Raw genomic sequence first — 18,961 nt, 5'->3', positions numbered from 1 at the left:
CACTCACCACTATTAGCTGATTAAACCATGGCACTCTGTGTGTGTGTGTTCAGGATGTGTATGTCTGATTCACAGCCTGTTACGTGCACGTCCTCCCGTTACATTAGGCAGCATTTGTCTCCAGTCTGTCAAAGTCCATGTGCCTGACAGAATTAAAAGACATACAGAAGAAAAAACATGGCAATAGCTTCATGCTCTTGTGCACATTTACATATTCACGTTATCTCAATACTTCTTACTTCAGACTTTAAATATTTTTCAGTACCTTTCTACACTTTTTTAATGCATTGAGTGACAATGGGTATTTATATATTACAAGGAAAGTGAGCAGTGAAGTGACTGTATGTTATTGTACAGTATGAGTATATTAGTTCAAGCTATCATGGTCAGCTAAGCAGAACAAACTAGCGATGAAACCTCAAGTAAATGTCTCAATATACAACACACACACACACACACACACCAGACACCTAAACCTACCCTTCACAGAAAACTTTCTGCATTTTTTAATTCTCAGAAAAAAAAATGCTGTATGATTTAAAAACGTGTTTGCCCATTGGGACCTAAATCAAGTCCCCATGAGTCGCAGTGTGTACACACACACACACACACACACACACAGCACCTTCTTCTTATAGGGCCAAATTATGTTTTGCACTAATTAAACACTTAACTGTGATAAACACTTTTCATAAGCATCATTGAAATTAAATGTACCCGCTCCCTCTAGTGGTCAACACAAGCACCACATTTAGACTCCCATTCAAATGTTTAAACATTTGTCCGACAAACAAACACAAGAGGTGTTTTGCAATGTTTTTTGTGTTTATTAAATGTCAATACATAAATTTCGAAACCACCAAAGACATTATAAAATAAAAAGTGGACTTGTAGCACAAGTACATCTGCAAGATGTCTGTTAAAGATCGTTACATCGTCTGCTGTGTACAAACATCTGAGAGACGCCTATAAGATCTCAGTTTTCCATCCGTTTGTTATCATCTGTTTTATAGGCTAGCTGTGTGTGGACCTAAACGTTGACAAAAACTTTTAGAAGGCCACAAATTTCAAATTCCTTTTCACCTATTTGAATTATATTTAGCAAGTAGTAGAGTATTTTACTACAATTGTTGTTCTTTTAAAGAACTTACTTTTCAGGGGTTTGAAGTAGCCTAGGCATGCAGGTGTGCTGTTAGTTGAAGCTAGAAGGAATACAGCCACAGCCACCGGAGCTTACTGGGCATGCGCACATCAATTGCCTCGTTTTTGTCAAGCTGAACAACATCTACTGTATTTGGATTATTGTAAGAGGTCGGTTTAGGGATGGGGTATGTGTAGACGATAATAAAACAGAATGTGATAGGTGGCGAATGTTCTTTATTGTTATTTTCCGGCCGTAGCTGTATCCCTTCTAGCCACACACGTTCAGTAAACGTTACCGGACATTCGTCATGTTAAATAAAAAATACAAAATAAAAACAGAGGAAAAAAAACAAACAGCTGTAACAGAAGGAAAATGGTCTAATGGCGTCCTCTTGTGATCACACTTCATAAGACAGCACAAACCCCAGATATAATAGTAATTCTGTTCTTGAGATGTTCACCAAATAGCACATTTCAAATAGCCTAGTTTTGTTTAACACGGAGAACCATAATATGGCTTCAGAGGACTTGGAATATGGTGCATAATTAGGTGCTTCTGACCCACTGTCATTGTATGGACGAGAGCAGCATGAATATTGCTCAGAAAAAAGCAAGTCATACTGCATTGGAACAACAAAAGGGCGTTATTCTTTTTGGTGAACCCAACATTTACAGGTTTTAGTAACTGTATAAATTTCTGCTCTATGTTTTTTTTTTTTTTTTTTTGGTTAAAATAGTTTTCTGTTGCTTCGTTGCATCACAGCCTCCTAATGACAAGTGACCAGAAACATTTAATATATGCTATCAAGCACTGTGATACATGGTATTATCATTTAAGATATGGCTGCATTTACTTTTAGAGGAAAAAAACAAACATTAAAAATGACATTTAAGATATCTTGAAATCTTTAAAAAAAAATCCACAAAAATATTAAGCAACACAACTGTTTTGAAAATTGATGATAATAATAATAATAATAATAAATACAAAATAATAATAATAATAATCAACAAAAATATTAATCAAAACGTTTTCAAATGGATAATAAGAAGAAATGTTTCTTAAGCACATTATAATTCTTTCTGAAGGATCATGGAGCCACTGGACTGCTGGCTGCTGAAACGTCAGCTTTGCCATCACAGCAATAAATGACATTTTATAATAAAATAGAAATATAATAAAATATAAAACAGTAATATTGCACTACATTACTGTTTTTAGCCTTGCAGTCTTGTTGAGCATAAGACTTCTCTCAAAATATTTTTTTTTTTAAATCATTCTTTTTTAAAAGTTCTTTTTTTAACAGTATACAGTATAGTGAGATTTAAATGAATATGTTTTTCACAAAGATCCAAAGATTCATACATATTTCAACATATAAGCTGCCACGACCGGGGTTCATGGGACTGTATTCCCCTGTATCCTTCCACACAAAACCCAAACATGCCAGAATTACTCAAAATGCCAAAAAAAAACAGCTGTTTACAAAGATTTGTATGTTCTCCTCCATGTGTCTCTCACAATGTTCTTGGTCCCGGCACAGATATCTTGACTGCATGTGCGTCTAGAAATAGAGTATTCTCAAATATGATTGTGATGCTGCTGCTTTAGTCCTACGACACATTGCGAAGCGAGATGGGTGATGATGCCTCCTGCAGACAAAAAGAGAAATGACACATCAGAACTTCACATTATATTTCAAGTAAAAGATGAACTGTGCACCCTTGTCAAAACTATTTGAAGCTTTTAAGCAGTTTTACCTCAAAGACTCTACTGTGTAGAATCCAAGATGTTTTCCAAAAGCAAAAAATGCTCTGAAATGTTATATTTTAGCTCCAGAGTAATGTCTAGAACAGTTTCACAGGATCTCCAGAAATCCTGAAGCACCTGAATATCATCGAATCCATCATACTGTATGTCATAAATTCAAACAACACATTGCAATATGCTGCAGCAGACTATTCAACAGCATTTAGCTCTTGTTTTAGTAAAACATGGCAATGCATCAGTTTTGGCACAGAATATTGTGTTCTCCAACTTTTATTTATTATTTAGATACTAAATGGAAAATTACAGTTTATTTCAACCATTTTTGTGTTTGAGTATTTTTAACTCCACAAGAGACAGCAGACATCAGTAATCAGAACATTAAAGGCTAAAATAAATCATTTAGTATACAATACATACTTTATGGGTTCAGGGTTTGACCTCAATATCAGGCAGAATACATTACAGTATAATTAATATGTAATAATATGTGTAACACAGTCATCATTTAAACTGATTCTGAATTAAGGCTGATCATGTGCACTATATTGTCTGTGTATTTCTGTACCAGTTCAACATGAGGAAAACATGGAATATGAAGCAAAACTTGAAAAGGATGTGCTCAGCCAACTGTAAAGTTTGATTATACATAGTTTTGTCTTATTTGATGAGCCGGTGTTGTTTCAACTTGCGAGGATTTGGCTTTTCATGAGAACGACTTCGAATCGAATCAGGCTTGCGATTCATCCGAATCCTCGATTTGTAATCTCATGGCCTTCATGTGGTCAACTGTAAACTGGTTTTGCCCATGTTTGTAATAGTGGCTTAAATCATTTGGCTCATCTTCCCCCGTGTCTTCATCACTGCTGTAAATAACAGAGGCCATGTTCTTGTATGGATCATTGTCATCTTCATCATCCTCATTAGCATTGGCGAACATACATTCCTCTCTGGGTCTTACAGAAGTATCTGGGCAACAAACATCAAACATTTCTGCAGGACTTTCTCCTGTAGTGTTAGCAAAAGTGTCCTGCTTCATGACAGGCGTCGAAATATCCGCTTTGTTTTCTATTTGATTACATACAATTATAATTTGTCCTTCATTTTTGGGCAAAGTCTCCACTGCAGCTCCTGTGTCGTCTTTAAAAGAGACTGATTTTCCGAATGCTGTCCCATTGGCCAGCGCTGAAGATGAGGTGTTTGTGGGTATTATTTCTGGAAGCACCAGGATGGGCAGCATGTCTTGCGGTGCCGTGGACCTTTCAGACTCATATGCCCTGATTGATGCAGGAAGCATGTCCTCTGTTTTGGTGTACAAATCACTGGGGTATTCATGGTCAATGAATGCCTCGTTGTGGTAGGAGGCATCCTCTATTAGCGATATGGGATGTCCTGAATTGACCTGTTGACCACGGAGAAAGGGCATTTAAGGGTTGCCTCGAACAATCGTGACATATCCACTGCTGAGGTCCAGCGCTGATTATAGAGTAGTTATGTGTGTCACTGATTCTTGAGACATGGGACAAACTACAGGGAATTAGTTGGGATCAATCTTTTTAGTGCAACGTCCTGCTTATTTTCTCACAAAATTTGAATTATTATTATTTTTTAAACTGTAACGCACATTAGAATTTTTTTTATGTCATATACAGTAGCCAGCATTTGAAGTGGAACAAAAAAGTTAATCAAAGTTGTCCTGAGACAAGAACACATTTTGATTTAAGGTTTTAAGACAAATTTGATTAAAAGTTTTGATCCAAATCTAATAAGTAATATATGTTTGTAATTTAATTTAATTTAATTTAATTAAATTTAATTTAGCCTGTATGGCCTTTAGAATATGTAAAGAAAAGACCTTAAACATTTTAATGATGTTTTTATTTAGCTGTAATGCACATTATCAGACAGAAAAATAATATGTTACTTGTTAATATGATCCGTTATGTCAAATAATTATAATAGATGTTTGCAAAGATAGCATTAAACTATTATTAGAAATATAATAAGCATGGGGCAATAACAGATTTTTAGTTTCGTCTTGTTGCTACCATCATGCTTTATTAAACCATGCATGCATGTGTTAATTTGCTTTTATAGCGTTGCTAGTAACCAGCAGGACCTCCTCAAAATAAATGAAATTAAAGTAATGTATTTTTTCATATTTTTTTCCTGACGGAGATGAGATATCATGATAGTGTGAAAAGATAGAAGCACAATTATTTAAAATAAAATAAATTAGTGATTGTCTTCACTGTTAACTAATGGCAGGTAAAAGTGTGACATTTTGTCTCATCTCTCAAGAGTCAATAAACAATCGATAAACACAATTAACAATTGCTACATTTTCAACAGTGTTTATTAAGCTTAAATATGAAACACAAAATACACATACAAAACGCCTTTCTACACAATAACAGCCACAGACCAATCAAATACACAGTGAACCATACCAATGCATCAAACACAGGGGGGTGTGCTCCATATACTGACCGGTTTAAATGGTGCACCATGTTTATGATAAACTATAACACCGACAATCCCATTTAAACCAGCCTGTCAGTAGTATACGGTTTCCAGACTCTCCGAAAATACATCTCACCTTCACAAGGGACAGTGTCACTGCAGAACACATCTAGCTACTTAATGTCAAGTGCTTACCTGCTGAAACCATCTTAAGCTCTACATGAGAGGAATTAAAAAGGAATGTGAGGGGCAAACGACAAGGGAAGGAAGTGTTTCTTCATTTCTGACTGTAAATGATGTTTTAATTTTTTTCTTGACGATACAATAATCTTTCTCAAATCAGAAGAGGTTATTTATTATGTAGTTTTCCCTTGTTCAGTGCAATAGTCTTGCTTCAACATCTGTATATCAGATACGGTCACCATACACTAAAGCAGTGGGACAGTTTATTTCACAGATGCATGTGTTCTATATTTCTCCTGCTATTTTTAAAAAGGGCATTGGTGGACTTTCTGAGATTGTAGCATTTGCTCAGGATGTAAGGATGTAAGCTCAGCTAGTGTTGCTTTTAGTTCCTTTCTTACCATAACTTGTAGATTTATTAAAAAAATGGTAGATTATCACAGTGCCCAGTTCAGTCAAAACAGCCAAATGTGTTATACTGTAGGTAAATTTTACATCTCGTCTTAGCAGCTGCGTTTCCATCAGTGTTAATGCACAAAGGGACTGAAGGGTACAACTTGGTATGATTGATAAAATATAGTAGCTCTTACCACATTTGGGTGTTTCCCAAGAGCTACTGCGCCCCTGTCCGCTGGATCCCGTCTCTCTCGTCGTCTCTTGGCCAGCCAGAGGATGAGAAATAGTACTATCACTGCCACTATTAGAACAAGGGCAGCGATGCCGCCGGCCATCCCTGCGTGCATATCTCCAAACAGACGTTCCTCACCAAATGGACTTCTGGGAACTATCCGAGAGTTTAGAAGTGGGAAGAAAAAAATAATAATTACAAATCGCTCAAAAATACTTTTGTTAATGGTCAATTCGGTGTATTGCACCTCAAAGAGATTTATTATTTAGTTTGGCTTTGAACGGATGCCAAAGGTAGGGCACAGAGGAGCATGGAGGTTAATGGGAATACAATGAGGCTACATGTAATTGAACTCCTTATTCGTTCCTCTTAAATCAACCATGAATAATCAAATTTACCAGACGAATGATCTGTGAAAACCATTATCCATATTTGGTTTGACCCTCTATTCATGTCATAATTTTATTTTTTTAGAAGCAATAAGGATAAATGATAATGATCCATGCAATTTCAGGTTATAGGAGTTTTATCAATAATGTATCAATATTCAAGAAATATGAACTGAATTAAGATTTTTTTTTTTGTAGTAGTAGTACAGAGTTTCCATATTGGATATATATATATATATATATATATATATATATATATATATATATATATATATATATATATATATATATATATATTTATATATATAATTCTCAAAAGGTTACTCTTTACATTTGTTTTATCACTTCAATGTAAGAAAAAGATATAGAAAAAAATATATTTCATTGTTAGAACATAATTCATACAATGGAGAGTTAATTGTAGTAACATAATGTTGATATTAAAGAAATCTCAAGATCTTAAGTGGATTTACCTGGCTGTCCCCTCTGCAGCACTTCAATATCCACTGAAGCATGGGCTGTCTCACCTGACTCTTCATCTGTTGCAATCACCTTTAATAATAAAAAAAGCATCACATCATCAGCAATGTTATGACAAATATGTATTGCTATAAGGCAAATCATGTAGATCTGTGGTGGTGAACCAGCGGCTCGTGAGCCACACTAGCTCTCTAACCTTTTATCAATAAATAATACATAAAATATTTGACAATAGATTTCAGCTCTTTACAGCCAATTACAACGCCTTTGTTGTACAGCCTACAGTACCAAAGTAAATAAAAAGTTTAGAAGAAGAATATATTTACAGTTGCTCCGGTCAAGTGTGTGTTCAGTGCTGTTCGTGTCAGCAATCAACTGCAAACCTCTTATGCTATGGTAACCTAAAGTTCCCGTAGCTTGTTTTTGGTATTGACAAAACACTTTTCGACTTTTAGAACAGAGGCAAAATTAAAAATGACAGAAAAAATTACCGGGCCAAAAAGCATATCATTTTATTGAAACTGGTGTTCTGTGCCATGAGATTTCAAAACATTTCACAATGTACTTTCACTTTTGCAGCACAGATCTTTTATGTCCTATAAATGTGTCTTATTTATGTACTGTATGATAATCCATGCAGCTTTCAGTGGACGGACAGTTTTAATGAATTAATGAAGAAAAACACAGATGAATGAAGTAAAGAGTGGAATATGCTTGATTATAAAAAAGAAACAGTAAAAGCGCAATAAGCCGCAAAAGAGAACTGAATCCGCTACTCAAAGAATGATGAACGTTGAGTAGCATAGCCAATCACAGACATATCTGGTGATTTGGCAATGGCCAATCAGAGGCATCCATTTTGATCAAAAAAAGGTTCCTGAACCCTGATGTAGATCATATCATAATTGTCACCTCCAGAATGTGTCGGTTGAACGCTCTGAGTTGGTCCGTCTTTGCAATCACAATGCCATCCTGGGTTATGTGGTAAAGTTTATTGCTACCCGTCAGGGGCTGCATTGTGTAATGGATCTTTGGATTTATTCCCTGCAAAAGAGCAAAAAAAGAGATAAAATGCTCTGGTTTGCAGGCATATTTCAAGTGTTTCCTATAGAGGAAATATTTTCACTCTACATCTCTGAAGTCCCTGTCGATTGCCTGGACGACCAGGACTTGGTTCCCGTAGGTAGTGACCAGCGTGGCAGGGCTGGAGCTCTCAATGAGGAACCCTTTGTAGACGGTTTTGTTGAAGAATGGAGGAAACCGGTTCTCTGACACCACATGCACCAGTGCCGTCGCCACCGAATATTTCTTTGGGTCGTTCACCTGAGCAGCCTGTAAGGGCAGTTATGAGGAAACCTTTGATGTCATTGTTGTGTCACATTTGTTTGTTCAATGCAATTTCTTTTTATTGCCTAGAATTATGGTGTGCAATATGGCAGTTGAAGTACTTCCATTCTGTGTCCTTGTTAACACTACACAGCAGATCAGCGTGGTAAATCAGCCGTCACTTTGCCGTTCATAAACACTGACATTATCTCGTCATACCATTATGCGGAGCTTGAATGAAGGCGTGAGGAGTCTGTTTTCAACACGCTGCCTGAGAGAGATCTCTCCTGTTTTAGAGTCGATTGTAAATCTGCCTTTGTCATCACCTAGAAAGTCAATTTGGACATTATTAAAAAACTATAATGAAGATTTAAAGGATGCAATAGTTTATAAATCAATGGAACATAAAGTAAACTCACCTGACAGAATACTGTAGACCAGAGGAGTCAGTATGTCTTTGTCTCCATCTTCAGCACGAATGGGCCCCGGAGAAAAATAGAGCACAGCATCCTAGATCATAAAGAGCATTATACTTTTAAACATACAGGTAAAGAGAACAAGCTTCACAACAACAACAAGCTAAACAATGCTGTGAAATATAGATCTAATTTAATTATTTAATTTTGGCAGATACTTTGCAGACAGCTAATGTGGCTACTCTAGTTTTCATATTTATAACTTTTTCAAAATTTTGAGGTTGTTACGCATTTTTTTAGGTTTTTGGAAGGAGTCGATCAGGACTGCATTTGTTATCATTTTTTTTTATCATATTTTATTACTTATTTACAATTTAAAAGAACTGTTTTATATTTAATATATTTGACAATGTAATTTATTCCTGTGATGGCAACACTGAATTTTTAGCAGTTATAACTCTAGTGTTCAGTGTCACATGATCCTTTAGAAATCATTCTAATATTCTGATTTGCTATTTAGAAACATTTGTTATTATCATCAACATTGAAAACATTTTTTTTTTTTCTTCAGGAATCTTTGATGAATACAAAGTTCAAAAGAACAGCATTTATTTGAAATGTATTTGAAATATTTTATTTACTTTTGTAAGTTAATAAATGTCTTAACTGTCGCATTTGATCAGTTAATCCCTCCTTGCAGAATAAAAATATTATTATTAAACGTACTGACTTCAAACATTCGAACAGTAATCGAAGTATATTAATTAATTTCAGCTAAATGAATCACCTCACCTCATCTGTCTCTGTGATGTTAACACTGTACACAGGGTTGGTGCAGATATTATGATCTCCGTCCTCATAAACAGGTGCACACGGCTGAAACTGAGGATACTGGTCATCACCGTCTACAACGTTCACAGTGACTGTAGCTGTTGTGCTGTACTTTTCTTTTGTGGTCGTTTCCTGTTGATTTAAATAGCAGTTCAAACTGTTTTCTCTTCATTATGATTATTTTCCAGCACATAAATGTCTTGTGATTTCCACTCAGCACATATGTGAATAACGTGTACTACATACCACAGCAAATATGACCACCTGCAGCTGGGTTTTAGTCTCATAGTCCAAAGGTTTATCCAGGATCACCATCCCGCTGTTGGGCAGATCAATCCTAAAATAGCAGGCATCATCCTGAATGAGAGAGACACACAGTGCTGGTAATGTTCTCTTGGATTGTGGAAAGGAAAAGGGGTTCTCTAATAACATTTGTGTATTTTTACAGCTGCAGACAGACCAATTGAGGCTACTGCATAACCTTTTGTTTAGCCTTTCATCTGTAATTTTGACTTTTATCGAAGGCATCACTCACTGTAGATTTGTCGGTCATATAAGTGATTGTGTCTCCATCGCCGTCTCTAGCTTTTACTGTGAACACCATTGAGTTTACGCTCAGCAACTGTAGGAAGAGAGTCAGCGGATGTCAGGACTCTAGGTTATAATGTTTCATTAAAATAATCACGCATGTCAAAAGTTAATTTCAGACAGGGGTCTATTTCTGAAAAAATTCAGTATACAGAGTAAAACCTGGAGTAAAAATGGACCAAAGTGAGTTTACCTCACTTATATATCGTGGCTGAATGGTGTCTTCAAGGAAATATGGCATGTTGTCATTTTCATTCAGTATTTCCACCATAATTCGATATCGACTCTGAAATAAGAAACTCAGGGCTAAAAGTGCTCCATTATGAAATATCGTTATTTTGGTTATTATGTTTTTATACCATACCCTTATTACATTATCTTCATAACATGTCAAAGCAGCGATCAAAACTGATCCCAGGACCTGTAAATGACCACATAAAAATAGAGTTGCATAGAGAGGTTAATATTTATATTGTCATTTATTTTATTTTTTTATCACAATTATCACTCAAAACTAAAATTACAAAACAAAAAATGGTCACACTTTATTTTAAGGTCCAATTCTCGCTATAAACAAACCATTAACTATGACTTCTGCCTCAATAAACTAATAATGTGTTGCGTCTTAATAGTTAGTAAGGTAGATAACTTAAGTTTAGGTATTAGGGATGTAGAATATGGACATGCAGAATATAACATGTCCATGCTTTATAAGTACTAATAAACAACCAATATGATCATAATAGATATGTTATTAAGCAACTAGTTAACAGTGACAATTGGTCCCTATACTAAAGTGTTACCAAAAAAACTATACTATTTTAGGACATTCAAGAAATGTGATTGTATTTTAATGTCGTCTCTTGTTTTATGCTCATTTTGCTTATCATTGTAAGGTTTTGTGTTATTTTGCCCCAGTCTCAACAGGTGAGTCTGGTATATAACTTATAACATTTGTCATTTATAGACATTCTATTTTAATACCCCAAACTGTGGCTTAAAACTCCTCCACTGTGTTGGCTGGCAGTCCTAATGCTTCAGTGTTATTCTGGCTTCCCTCCACACGCTAACAGACACTACTCATGTTAATCACCTCTCGATCTAAGGACCTTGAAAACGACGAGTTGAGTCGGATTGTTCGGCCGTCAAGGTAAAACCAGTCCGCGTTTTCTCCAGTGAGACACAGGCGTATGCTTGCTCCAGGGTCTCCGTTGATACTGATGTTGGCTATGATCTCTCCAGTGGGACTGTTCTCTCGGACCGTGGCAAATATGTCTTGACCACCAAGGCATAAACTGGCTGCAGTTCAGATGAGAGACTGATTAGATTAGAGGACTACACAAATCATCCACATTTATAAAACAACACCTTTGTAATAGCAGGGATAATTGTAACATGTATTGGATTTTGCCCAACTATTCCTGTATTGAAGTTTATGTCTATTATATGGAGTTGTGAGCTAACATCTTGTAATTTAGACTTTAGAATTAAGTTTATAACAAAAAGTGGTTGCACTTTATTTTACAGTACGTGTACTAACATGTACTTATAGTGTACTTACAATGTACAGTATTTATCTAAGAAAATTCTGGTAACACAAGGTAACTACAATGGGGTAGGGTTAGGTTTAGGGGTAGGTTCAGGTTACTAGTTATTACATAGTTATTGTAATTACTACAATAAGTACATAGTAAGTACATGAGGAACAGGACTGTAAAATAAAGTGCTACCCAAAAAGTTTGTACTTTGTCTGACTATTCTGACTCATTTTCTCAGAATTAGTAATTAAGAGCTCACAAATCGGATTTTCTATCTTAGAATTCTAAAGTAATATTCCCAATTCTGACTTTCCATTAGAAGAGTTCATAGAGTTAACACCTTGGAAATGTTTTTTTCCAGAATTCAGAATACACACTTCCATTAACTATTTCATTTAATATTCATATTAATTGTACAAAATTAAATTCACTAAATTAATATTATATTCAAACGATTGTTGATAGAACAGAATTATAAAATTAATGCATACTGTCTATATAAGTTGGTCTGAGATATTTGATGAGAAATCTTGCTCATATTGAAATCTCTTTTTGTTTTTGTTTTTTTGGTTGCAGACTTTGGTATCTAGGCAAATCTGTGCAGATTGTGTGACAAGAAAATATGGTTTCTGTTTATAATACTTAATAAAGATATAAACAACAACCTGTACCACATCTGAAATGTTTTTCTTTTTCCAGGTAATGTCACCAATCCCTCTTATTTTTTTAACTTCGCCAATTCCCGAATGTAAAATGGGATTCTCTATAAATATGATCTTAAAAATACCTCAAGTGGAAGCCACAAGGCCACAAGAAGACACACATCATGAGGCCTTTGACTTGGGCCTTTACATTTTTTTTTTGTTTGGCGAATATCCTGACATTTGCGATGTAATGAGAGTAAAAATAACTTGGGAACACAGTTTAATATTTGCTTTATGCAAAAGTCTCCATTTGCTTTCCCTTTCTCCATCTAATATCTGTCCAAAAAAAAATTAAATAATTTTTTCCTGATAGGCTGAGTGAAAGAGAGATAATGTGAAAATGATAATGAGTCTTTGAATGACTCTCTGCAAGTCATTCAAAGACTCATTATCATTTTCACATCCTCATAACCATGCCTGTTACATACATTACCACAGAGCAGCGATTCATGAAAATTAGCCTTTGCGGATCCTGATTTTACAGAGGTGTTTACCTTTCGCGATGTGATAGAATACATTCAGTGCCATCTGGCAGAGGAACAATCTCCATGGTGTCAGCATGGTGGATATTCCCCTGGGCTCACGTCTCCTTGTACCCGCTGTAAAAGAAATGCCAAACCCTGACAGTCAATCGCTCTGAAGGATTTCGAGTGCTCATATTACCTGTCACAAAGAGCAGACTTACCCATTCACACCAAAGGTCAATTAAATCAGAAGATTAACAAAGCATATTTATACTGTCGCGCCACCATCTGACATTCATCAGCCAAGTTACTCAAGTGAGTCGAATCAAACCGCTAAATGAATTACTATAGAACGTCACACAGTCTCACCTCTCAGTGTCTGTTTACTTCTGCTTCGGGCTTTAGTCATGTTAAGTCTTTACCCCAAGGTCTTTCCTAGAACTTAAAACCTATTATGATGTCTTTAGCCAGTGTCAAGCCACCAGCCTGGCAGTGATGTCGGTTACGTGACCTCCAGGCCACACTTTTGATCCTCCACCTTCCACTTCCACGCACCCCTCCACAATAAGAGCTTTTTCAAATCCTCACATAATACCTGCAAAGCTGCCTAAGAACTGTTGTTTCCCCTCTCAAGTCTTGCTGTCTGCCCAGGTGAGACGTTTCATCCTACTACACATAATTACACATTTACTGTTCAATTATAGATCATTTTGTTGGGATAATTCATGCAAAAATATTTTTCATTATGTAATTCACTTATTCCAAACCGGCATGCTCTGAAAGGACATATTTTATGTAGCTGTTTTCTACAAAAGAAAAGAAATAACAGCATGAGGATTAGTAAATAATCACAGGATTGTCATTTTTGGTTGAATTATACCTTTACAGTGGATTCATCACATGACCACTAGGCGACACCATCACTCTTGTCCTCCTTGAGTAAGGTTATAAGGACAGTCCTTCAGACCAGGTAATGTCAAAAACACATCTCACGGTCTGGGATGATTTGAGCTTTGTGACATGTAGCATTATCCTGCTGGAGGTAGCCATCAGAAGATGGGTACACTGTAGTCATAAAGGGAAGGACATACTCAGGTACTGAGAGCTGTGGCGTTTAAATGATGCTCAATTGGTTCTAAGGGGCCCAAAGTGTGCCAAGAATATATACCCCGCACCATTACACCACCACCAGCAGCCTGAACCGTTGAGACAAGGCAGGATGGATCCATGTTCTCATGTTCTTTACGCCAAGTTCTGATCCTACCATCTGAATGACGCAGAAGAAATTGAGACTCTTTAGACCAGGCAGCGTTTTTCCAATCTTCTATTTACCAATTTTGGTGAGGCTGTGTGAATTGAATCCTTTTTTTCTTTTCCTTAGCTGACAGTAGCAGTACCTGGTGTGATCTTCTGAGATGGTGTTCTGCATACCTTGGTTGTAACGAGTGGTTATTAGAGTTACTGTTGCCTTTCTATCATCTCTAACCAGTCTGCCCATTCCCCTCTGACCTCCGACATAAAGGCATTTTTGTCCACACAACTGCCGCTCACTGGATATTTCTGTAAATCCTAGAGATGGTTGTGCGTGAAAATCCCAGAAGTTCAGCAGTTTAAATAAAAATACCCAACCAGCCCATCTGGCACCAACAACCATTCCACGTTCAAAGTCACTTAAATCCCTTTCCTTCCTCATTCTGATGCTCAGTTTGAACTTCAGGTAGTCGTCTTCACCACATCTAGATGTCTAAATGCATTGAGTTGCTGCCATGTGATTGTCTGATTTACAGTTTGCTGCATATTTTTGTTGAACAGATTTTGGAATTCTTTGTTGAATAGAACGTAAAAAAAAAAAAAGAAAAAAAAGACCAGGATCCCTTGGTCAGTAAAGAAGAAATGGTCCGGGAACTCACTATTATGTGCTATAATGAGCCTCTAATAACATACATACATAATGTATTTACTGTACATTACATTACGATGCTTATATTGCAAAGCCATTACAATCATTATTGATGTATAAAGTTTAATTTACAGTTTCATTTTAATACATTTTAATGTGTAAGTTTAGCAGCTTGATTTTGGCATTAGTTGATTGTAATCATGTTTTCTTATTATTCCCTGCTTGTCAGTCTTCTAGCCAAGTCCTATTAACAGCACATTTAAGTAATACTATTCATAATTTAGTAGTTGAACTGCAACTGATTAAAATGTGTCATAATGTAATCCTGTATCATGAGGTATGGATAACCATGTTAACCATGTCAGAAATGTTCCCATTTAAGTGGCCTTAAATAAAAAAAAAAAGTACAGTATACTTATTGTGTTCATATTGTATTGCAAAATACTTTTGCTGCTATTTAGGTGGGAAGTGGGTAAGGTTAGGGACAGGTTTGGTGGGATGGGTATAGGGTAAGTCAACAGTATAATTATAAATGTCATTACAGAAATTGATTACAGATGTAATTACATGCAGAATTTTTTTAAATATAAGTACAATGTCAAAACATGAATGTACACAATAAGTACATTGTACCAAATGATTACATTAAATATAGTAGTTAAGGCCACTTAATATAAAGTGGGACCTCAGAAATCTGTAATAAATGATTGTTTGGTTATAGGATGACTGTATGTGGACTGCATGTGATTAGGGATTAAATCGAGTAATTCATGCGAAACAGGAAGTAGGTCTCAAGATTATGGGATTACAGTACAATATGGTGTAATATTCTTGCTGCACACGGCAGTCTGTTATTTATTATGCACGTCTCTGCATGTCTGAGTTTGTCTGCAAGTGTTGATCGAGACCACTTTTGTCGATTAAAGCTCTTCTTAGTTTTAGCAGAAGTATATGTAGAATTAGCCCCTTCGCTGTATTATATTGTTTTGGTTTGATTAGTCTAATCTCACATATGAGAGCTCTCATCTGCAGAGATGATATACAGTAGTGCACTCCTCAATAGGGATTGTCAGTGCATTTATTATTTAATACATAAACTGAGGTGGTACCCTTAAATCAGCATTTACTCACCCTTAAGGTGTTCCAAATCTTTATGGGTTTCTTTCTTTTGTGGAATATAAAAGAAGATATTTTAAAGACTGTGGGTAACCAAACAGTTGCTTGTCCTCACTGACTTCTGTAGTATGGAAGAAATACTATGAAATACTAAGAAATACTACAACTTGAGGGTCATTAAACAATGACAGAATAATTTTCCTTTTTGGGTGAACTATCCATTTTAAAGGTCAGTATTAGTCTTGTCACAACATTTGTAAAAAAAAAAAAAAAAAAAAACTTTTGTACCTTAAAGCATCATCATAATAAAGATGGTGAAATAGAGGGCCTCATGTGTTAAAGTCTTCAGAATTTGACTTTAAAATATATATATTCCACCAAGGAAATAAACTCATACAGGTTTGCAACAACCTGAGGGTGTGTAAATGCTGACATCATTTTTAGGTTGGGGTGAAATCTCCCTTTAAGGTATTAATACGCAATCAATTGGGTATAAATAAGTAACCTTTTAAAAGGGTACCATCCCAGTGGCACCAGTTTAAGTATAAAATAATATCATTATTTTACAGTAAATGTGAGAGGAAGGTTTATGGCTAAATCTGCAGAAACACGTTAATAAACACTACAGAGACTGGCAACTCAAGTGAGGTTCAGCATGTTTAGAAGCGTTAATGATTGATGCAGTCTCCTTAGATGAGACCATCAGACTCATTAGAGCAGCTAGTATGAAGCAGAGCCAGTCGGAAAACTGAAAAAATAACATACTTTCTGATCGAAGACAAATGAAACACTCTCAGCAAACCATGTATCACAAAACCATGTATCTGTATTCCTGTCATCTTTATAAGATCAGGCCCAAGCTATGCTGACTGGATGCTTCAGCAATCAGATTGTTTTGAGACCGATCTAAAGAGGTCATTGTACATCTATACAGCTGTCTATGACTACAGCTGGAAAAACTCATCAAACATTCACTCAATCAAAAAAACTGGTCTGAACAGCGCACTTTACAAAACCCCATGGCATGCTGGGAAAGTGAGCTTTCGCTACAGTCATGACAAGAAAGCACCAGTTGTCAATGTCCTTTGAAGTGTAGACAACACAATCACACACTAGACCAAACGCCCTCAGTATTTCCTCACCGTTAATCGGTGGTGGTTATCCTTTGTTTTTGAGCTCAGGGGATCCTGCTGTCACTTCCTGCGGTGGCCGCTCTTGTCCTCCGCCTCATGTCTCTCCTCTTAGGGGGGCTCAAACCTGCGCCACAAGGGACAGTGGGCAGCCACAGTGCAAAACGCAACAGATTTCTCTGGCTAGTTAAGTCAGGGCTGCTCAGAGCGAGAGAGAAAGAGAGAGAGGGAGCACAATGCGTTTAGCTGGAGGGAATTAAGAGCTCTCACACAGCAGAGCGAGGGCTTAGGCAGCATTTCCAGGACAGGATAACTCTGGCTGCTGAGAGGGAGGTTAAACTGAGAACATTAGCTCAGGCGCTGACGCTAATGCAGTCCAAGGTGTCCAAATGCTGCTAGTTTGTCATTAGAATACAGACTGAGGGCACATTGGCCTGACTGCAATCAGTCTGAGTAGCTGTCTCTGGGGTCAAAAGGACCACAGGAACTGTCCCTTGTTTTGGTGTATGTACAGTATGGGTGAATGTCATGAAAAATAACTCCAGGTCACGCTACACATAAAACCATAATGATCTTTTTTTGCACTGTGAGAGGACTGTTTTTTAAATCATTTTATCAATAAATTATCATACTTTTTATTTATTTATTTATTTTTCATTTCCTACTATTTTCATTATTGATTTCCATTTATGATTTACAATGTCAGAGTTAATTCAAATTTATCTACGAATAATATTCATACAATCTCAGCAAGCAACAGTTACCTACAGAAGTCCGTTTCCAACACATAAGAAAAACAAAACATGGCAAATCATAATTATGACTTCAAACAGTCAAAATAATAATGAGATAATAAGTCATAATGGTTGGTGTAAAAATAGAATTTTAATTTCATAATTATGACTTGGCAAGTCATGATTTCAGTTTATCTCAGAATGAAGACTTTTGTTTAATTTTGAAAGTTTTTCGCATTTTCTCAACTCATTATTTTTTATCTCATAATGGCTTAGTATGCCAGTTTCTATTTTTATCTGATAATCATCACTTTTTATCTAACTTTCTGTGTCGTATCTCATAATTATGACTTGGTGTCTCATGATTACTATCTCATAATTTCATACTTTTTGTAGAAATTTTTACTTTTATGTCATAATTATGATTTACCAAAGCATGATTTTTCGTCTTTACATGGAGAGAATGAGCTTTCATAGAAAGCAGAGGTGGAAAAGTCAATTGACCTACAATCTTCCGCCCTTCCTCTCTATATATGAGATAGCCTGCTAGGCTGATCTGCTTTCAGTGGGACCACTCCTTAACGCCCCGTATGAGGGGAGATAATTGGCTTAGACTTCTTGCAATGATTGCACACCACTGTGGATTAGACACTTTGACATTCACTTCTCATAGCTGGTCCTAGGTAGCGCACCTGTGGGAGCTCAAGGGATGTGCAAATTCAAAGCAAAAACCCTTCAGTTTCTGCTCTCGTAGCCTTGGAATCAATCAGAGGCATGTTTGCATCGATCGGCGGGGCTCACAGAGGAGTTAATTATCCTCCATTGCTGCTTTCTGATCCATGTCCTTCCCTGTCAGCTTCGGCACCTCTTAGGCACGTTATCCAGAGATGATTTGCAGGGCGGCAGGGGCCACTGGAGATTTTCTTGTTTGTTTGGGAATTGAGGGCTCTTAGACTTAGTTCACCTCTGGAGCTCCTGCTAGAGTTGACAGATGTACACGTCCTCGTGAGGAGAGAGCTCAATATACACTTGCTCACAAGCTAGTGTATAGGCTACTTTCAAGGATATGCGCTTATGAAATTCTTGTTTTAAGTCATTTTCAGTCACATATGCATTGAAATATTGAATAATACGCACAGCATTGCTATCTGCATGCATAT

General features: G+C 36.4%; 1 protein-coding gene across 5 annotated transcripts; it reads right to left on the bottom strand.

Moving 5' to 3' along the window:
• Positions 1-806: 806 nt before the first annotated feature.
• LOC127956293 (cadherin-related family member 5-like) lies at positions 807-17,260 on the bottom strand. Of its 5 annotated transcripts, XM_052554132.1 has the most exons (16): positions 17,080-17,260; positions 12,952-13,056; positions 11,309-11,514; positions 10,580-10,636; positions 10,409-10,501; positions 10,163-10,249; positions 9,874-9,984; positions 9,589-9,759; positions 8,800-8,890; positions 8,600-8,706; positions 8,186-8,386; positions 7,967-8,098; positions 7,048-7,126; positions 6,148-6,341; positions 5,570-5,590; positions 3,169-4,313 (listed from the first exon to the last, which is right to left on the bottom strand). In XM_052554132.1, exons 2-16 carry the CDS (start codon positions 13,016-13,018, stop codon positions 3,642-3,644), a joined length of 2,289 nt encoding a protein of 762 aa, XP_052410092.1. In that variant the 5' UTR covers positions 13,019-13,056; positions 17,080-17,260; the 3' UTR covers positions 3,169-3,641. The 5 variants fall into 5 exon arrangements, with proteins under 5 accessions (XP_052410094.1, XP_052410092.1, XP_052410090.1 ...); XM_052554130.1 differs by having other exon boundaries at positions 10,409-10,636; XM_052554134.1 differs by lacking the exons at positions 3,169-4,313; positions 5,570-5,590 and adding an exon at positions 807-2,796 and having other exon boundaries at positions 10,409-10,636.
• Positions 17,261-18,961: the final 1,701 nt, after the last annotated feature.

Source organism: Carassius gibelio, chromosome B4 (genome assembly GCF_023724105.1).
Source record: "Carassius gibelio isolate Cgi1373 ecotype wild population from Czech Republic chromosome B4, carGib1.2-hapl.c, whole genome shotgun sequence".
In the NCBI taxonomy this organism is placed as follows: Eukaryota; Metazoa; Chordata; class Actinopteri; order Cypriniformes; family Cyprinidae; genus Carassius; species Carassius gibelio.
This window is presented reverse-complemented; position numbering and strand designations above follow the sequence as displayed.

Bases quoted from the DNA above. Each gene is read 5' to 3' on its own strand.
- LOC127956293 (XM_052554130.1), bottom strand. From the start codon at position 13,018: ATGCTGACACCATGGAGATTGTTCCTCTGCCAGATGGCACTGAATGTA. The intron at 8,891-9,588 runs GTGAGGTGATTC...TTTATGATCTAG, and splicing joins ACATCACAGAGACAGATGAG to GATGCTGTGCTCTATTTTTC. The intron at 6,342-7,047 runs GTAAATCCACTT...ACTCTCGGATAG, and splicing joins GCTGCAGAGGGGACAGCCAG to TTCCCAGAAGTCCATTTGGT.